This window comes from Octopus bimaculoides, chromosome 13 (genome assembly GCF_001194135.2).
Source record: "Octopus bimaculoides isolate UCB-OBI-ISO-001 chromosome 13, ASM119413v2, whole genome shotgun sequence".
NCBI lineage: Eukaryota > Metazoa > Mollusca > Cephalopoda > Octopoda > Octopodidae > Octopus > Octopus bimaculoides.
Genome location: NC_068993.1, coordinates 44801649 through 44807245, shown reverse-complemented (window position 1 = coordinate 44807245; position 5597 = coordinate 44801649). Strand labels below are relative to the sequence as shown.

The following is a 5597-nucleotide window of genomic DNA, read 5'->3' as shown; positions in this document are numbered from 1 at the left end:
TTTTTTCTTTTACTCTTTTTTATTTTGTCTTGCATGTTACTTGGCAACCTCACTAAAGACAGTGTCATGAAAAAAAAAAAAGATGGTTGACATTAACCCATTACCTCCCATAATTCTATTAACTGGAATTTTTTTATGAAACTTTGATTTCTAGCATAAAACAGCCTTAGAAACACACTGGAATGATCAAAATAACATTTTAAATAGAAATAAGCAAGATATTGGGTGAAAAATTAGCAAACCTCATTTGAATATCAGAGAAATATACCTAGTAGTTATAGCAAAAAGGTTAGATATGTGTAAATATTGACAGATAATTACGAAATTTGTAATTTTTAAGTGATCTCATATGAGATCACTGGTAGGTAATGGGTTAAGACATTGGAGCCTGATGCAGCTCATTGAGCTCTGTCAAAGTGTCCAACCCATGTCAACATTAAAAACGGGTGTTAAATTATGTTGATGCATTTGATTGAGATAAAGTGTGGTCAAAACAACATAAATAACAAGTTGAAAGTGTACATTAGGTTTAATAGCCTTCATTATCTTCTGAGAAATGTGATGTATTTCAAATTTTTAAATCACACCCTTAGCAATGAAATCAGTGATTATCTTAGACTTAATTATAGCTAAAAAAAAAAAAAAAAAAAAAAAGGTGAGGGTAGGGAAACAACTCAGAAATTTTAAGCGAGGATTGTGATCTTTAGCAGTACAGTAACAACTCTATCAGCAGTTCTCAAACTAATGAATACCAGAGCCATCTGAAAATATTAGTAAAATTTTATGGTACCCTTCCTTATCTAATTCTCTCTTCATCATGGTATTTTAAAGATAACTGAAAGTTTTCTTAATTTTATTAGACATGGCAATTTGTCTGCCTCCTTTTCAGTCCTTCTAGCCCTCCCTCCAACCCCCATGTAAAACATTGGATCTACCACCACAGCTATTCACCTTGAGCCAATAAGGAGGCTTCTGTGTGGTTGCTTGGCTTTCTAGAAATAGCAGTCAAATTTCTTTCAAAATAATCCTATCTTCAAAATGAAAAGGCAATGGATAATTGCCATCATCATCATCATTTGACATCTCTGTTCCTTGCTGGTATGGGTTAGACAATGACAGGATTTGATGGACCCAAGAACCACATTGTATTGGGTTGGTGCATAATTATTGCAGCTTTTTTTCAACAAATTTTATTCAATAAAAACATCTTTAAATGATTATTCTGGAGCATATTCACCATCTACTTCAATTACTACTTCCCATTTGCTTGGCAGACGGTCAGACTGTCATTTAAAGATGTTTTTGTTGAATAAAATTTGTTGCAATAACCCAATATTTCAGTGTCTGTTTAGTATGGTTTCTACAGCTTCTTAATGCCAACCATTTTGTAGTGTGTATTTGGTAAATTTTTTCATGGCACCAGTGAGGTCACCTTGCAGTTTGCAAGGTTACAAACCCTGAGTGGGAAGGGAGGAACTTTATGCTTGGAGTATAAGGGATAAAGGGGTAAAATATGAGAGAAAGGGTCAGAGCTGAATAAGGATTCTTGCTGTAGAGCAGCGACAGGACTTCTCACATTTTAAAAGACATGGGGGCAGAAAGTGATAAAATGTTAGGGTAGACCTCCAAGATAGTGAAGAAACAGTTGAACAGGGTGGTCATGGTTGGAAAACCTTTAGTCACAAATCTATTCTTACAGGCCTACCTGGCAATATGCAACAACTAACTTAGAGGATAGTATAATTCATTCAGCAACCAGGGCTGTAAAAATTCCAGTGTTTTGTATTGGAACTAATGTAGCAATTCATTTATCAGCAGCAGTAGTTATCAGTGTTTTTGCTATCTTGTAGTAATGAGTTCATACCCAGCTGCAGATGTGGATTGGAAATAGGCAATGACGGGGAAATCCTTGCATCAAAAATCGCAGCAACCATTACAGGGGTTTCCATCCATTATGATCTCCATGTAATTTATATATAATACATATAAACATGCATTTAGCCAGTAAAATTATGATGAATTTCTAACAGTATGAATTTAAAAAATTTACAATTGGGCATTACTGATTTCACTCTTTCTAGAGTGAATAAGTTCACAATAGACTAGAATAAGGTTTATTTCAATGAATTCTCCTAGCTAATTCAGTGTGGAAGACATAACAGACTGCTTTCAGTTTCTGTCTACCATATCCACCCTCAGCCTGGAGCTATAGTCGAAGACATTGCCCAAGGTGCCACTGATTGTGACTGAACTCAAGACCACATGGTTGGGAAGCAAGCTTCTCTACCACACAAGCCACACCTGCATCCATAAAATATATTTCAAAAACCAATACAGCTTGTTTCAGTCATGACGGCTGATTTGTGCATGCCAGATGGAAGTAGCTGTATGGGAAGACTTATATTGTCTAGCACAAGAACATCCAGCCCCCTCAAAAATGTGGTTAATGAGGTATTCAGATACTGCTTAAGTGACTTGACTAAGCCATACCAGAATTGGAAATTATTAAACATTGAAATGATTTACATAAAATACTATGAAATTTGCAGTTCTATCCAACCCACCTATGTCAGAAAGGGAATTCTAATATTGACTGAGGAGTCATATTTGTCTTTAGGAGCATCGTCTTTCTTTTTTCTTTTTTTTCTTCTTCAAAATATACAGGTGAATGCTGCTCAAATCAACTCCTTTGTGTTTGTATGTTTCTATTATTGAACAGCTCCTACCCCTTTGGCATTTAAACCAGCCATGCCAGGCCCAAATATTCCACCTGTTTTATGTTAAAAATGTCCAGATCCGGTCTTTTACACCTACCCTTCAATGTCATTCTGAAAAATAAATCATCATCATCATCATCGTTTAACGTCCGCTTTCCATGCTAGCATGGGTTGGACGATTTAACTGAGGACTGGTGAAACCGGATGGCAACACCAGGCTCCAATCTAATTTGGCAGAGTTTCTATAGCTGGATGCCCTTCCTAACGCCAACCACTCAGAGAGTGTAGTGGATGCTTTTACGTGTCACCCGCACGAAAACGGCCACGCTCGAAATGGTGTCTTTTATGTGCCACCCGCACAAGCCAGTCCAGGGGCACTGGCAACGATCTCACTCGAAAATCCTACGGGAGCCAGTCAGGCGGTACTGGCAACGGCCATCAAAAATCTTTAATCTATGAGATAACGCATGATTAATTCAAAACAATGTGAATAAGTAAGCATTACACTTGACCAAAGTAATCTGAATGGTAAAATAGGTAAGCCTCCAGCTAGCAAGGCCTTTACTACTTTAGTTTCCTTTCTCAGTCAGATTGATTTTACAAGACGGTGGCTTGAACTGGCATTTAATTCTGATTGTTTAACCCCAGTCAACCTGGATTGAACATACCTATTGTCAAAACCGTTCTAGCTGTAATCAACCATCCTGTCTTTTTGTTGTACCTTGAACTACATTATTCAGTGTGTTGTTCCTGGTTTAAAACATTGGAGTTTGATTTGAAAGAAATTTGGCTTTCATTTCTAGCAGGGTGAATGACCATGTGGAGGTTCCCTCACTTAGGTGACTTCTGTAAATATTTAAAATATTGATTGATTCCCTGTTAAGTTTCATATGCTCTCTCTCTCTCTCTCTCTCTCTCTCTCTCTCTCTCTCTCTCTCTCTCTCTCTCTCTCTTTCTCTCTCTCTCTCTCTCTCCTTGATGTGGCTGCCATTGTGATGCTATATTGAGTTCTTACTTAATTGGATCTGTTATCAATAAATACTATTTCAGTTTTTCATTGGAATCACTGCACACTTAATGAATTTAGAAAAAAATATTAAAGCATAACAATGTTTCCTCCTCTTCTGTCTGTCTGTCTGTCTCTCTCTCTCTCATACACACTTGTAATTATTAAGTTTAATAATTGTTTTATTTTAATTTGCAGGTCTAACAAGCACCGCGCCTGCAACTGGTTTTTCTTTCTCTGGTTTGAGTGGTCCTGCAACTACCAGTGCTGGTTTTGGTATGTATGCATTTGTGTTTGTGTGTGTGCATGCACGCATTTGAAAGGGAATGAGCATGGAAATGCCCATGCTCATTTTACATCATCCTAGGATGGGGATACAATTATCAGCTGGGGCAGGTAATATGGCTAGTCTTTAGTTTGAATTGTTGTGGAAAAGTGTAGGCATGACTGTGTAGCTATGAAGCTCACTTTGCAACCACATGGTTTTGGGATCAGTTTCACTGCAAGGCATCTTCTAATATAGACTTGGGCTGATCAATACCTTGTGGATTAGCAGTAACTGATTAAAAACAGTAGGTGATCAAATTACGAGGGATTCACCAGACCAAGTATGTCTGGCAAATTGATTTCAGTAATTAAAAAATATATAGATACTGTTTTATCTCTTTAGCATACAAACTAGCCATATCCAGCCCAAGTATTTTACCTTTTTATGTTTAAACTGACCAGATCTGGCCTCTCACACCTACCTTACAATGTCATTCTAAAAGTAAAACAATGTGAATAAATAAGTACTACATTTGATTTTTTAATCTGAATGCTAAAGGGTTGAATGTTTTTAGGCTCAAAGGCATTCCTACATTACATTGACCCTTTAAGTCAGTTGATTGTGATTTATCATCACCATCATCCTACTCCCATGCTGGTGTGAATTGAATGGTTCAACAGGATCTGACAAGCTGAGCGCTGTCTTCTTTAGCGTGTTTCCTACATCTGGATGCCCCTTCCTAATACCAACCACTTTAGAGAATGTAATTGGTGCCTTTTACACAGCAGTGGCACTAGTGAGGTCACCGCTTAATAACTTGCAAGATAAGACCCTTCAGCTGAAAATGAGGTGCAGTATTGAGGAAGGTGTCTTTATACCAGGAGGAACTGGTGTCATGCTGTAGAGGAGATATTCCTGCTGGAAAGAGGGAAAATAACATTTTAGTTATTTATGGCTGTGGATGAGAAAATAGGATAATTTAAGTTTGCATGAACAATGTTTGTATCAGAAAAATCTATTGTTTCTGTTAAATTTTTGGTTTTATTTATTATTATTTTTTCTTTTTTTTTTTTTATGCCAATCTTAGGTGTGCAATCTTCAACACTTGGAGGCAGCAGTGGCTTCGGTCTTGGAACTTCAGGTTTTGGCTTGTTTTCAACCACAACAAGCACAACATCTATTACAGGCAGCATTCCTAGTTCTCAAATAGCTTCAAAAGGCTTGGGCGGTGTTGATCCAAAAGTGTCCATTGCAGCTTCAGGTAAGTTGTCTGTTTTATCTTTTTGTCATTAGGGGTGAGCATTAACCAGTATAATGTACCCGTATATATAAGGGACCAAATATCTTTGTGTGACAATGTTATATTTACCTAGTTTCTTATAAAAGTTTCACAGTGCAAACAGCATCTATGAAACTTTTAGTAACAAATCTAAATCAAACTTAGTTTTGAGTTGATTGCTTTTTTTTTTTTCTTACACACTTATTTCCACACAGGTGTTAAGTCAGCTTCCCAACCATGTTTTGGTTTCAGTCCCACTGTGTGACACTCTTGGCAAGTGTCTTCTATTATAGCCCTTGGCTGACCAAAGCCTTGTGAGTGGATTTT

The 5597-nt window shown here is 37.1% G+C and overlaps 1 protein-coding gene across 6 annotated transcripts in view; it reads left to right on the top strand.

Annotated features, from left to right (window-relative positions):
• LOC106880673 (nucleoporin p58/p45) overlaps positions 1 to 5597 on the top strand; it is a 58999-nt gene that overhangs the window by 17943 nt on the left and 35459 nt on the right. For all 6 annotated transcript variants that reach the window (XR_008265390.1, XR_001410772.2, XR_001410771.2 and 3 more), the window contains exons 4-5: positions 3922 to 3999; positions 5079 to 5252. Coding sequence is in view for 3 of the 6 variants with exons in the window: in XM_014930727.2 (XP_014786213.1) it covers positions 3922 to 3999; positions 5079 to 5252 (252 nt within the window). In the remaining 3 variants the exon portion in view is untranslated. The remainder of the gene's footprint in view (positions 1 to 3921; positions 4000 to 5078; positions 5253 to 5597) is intronic.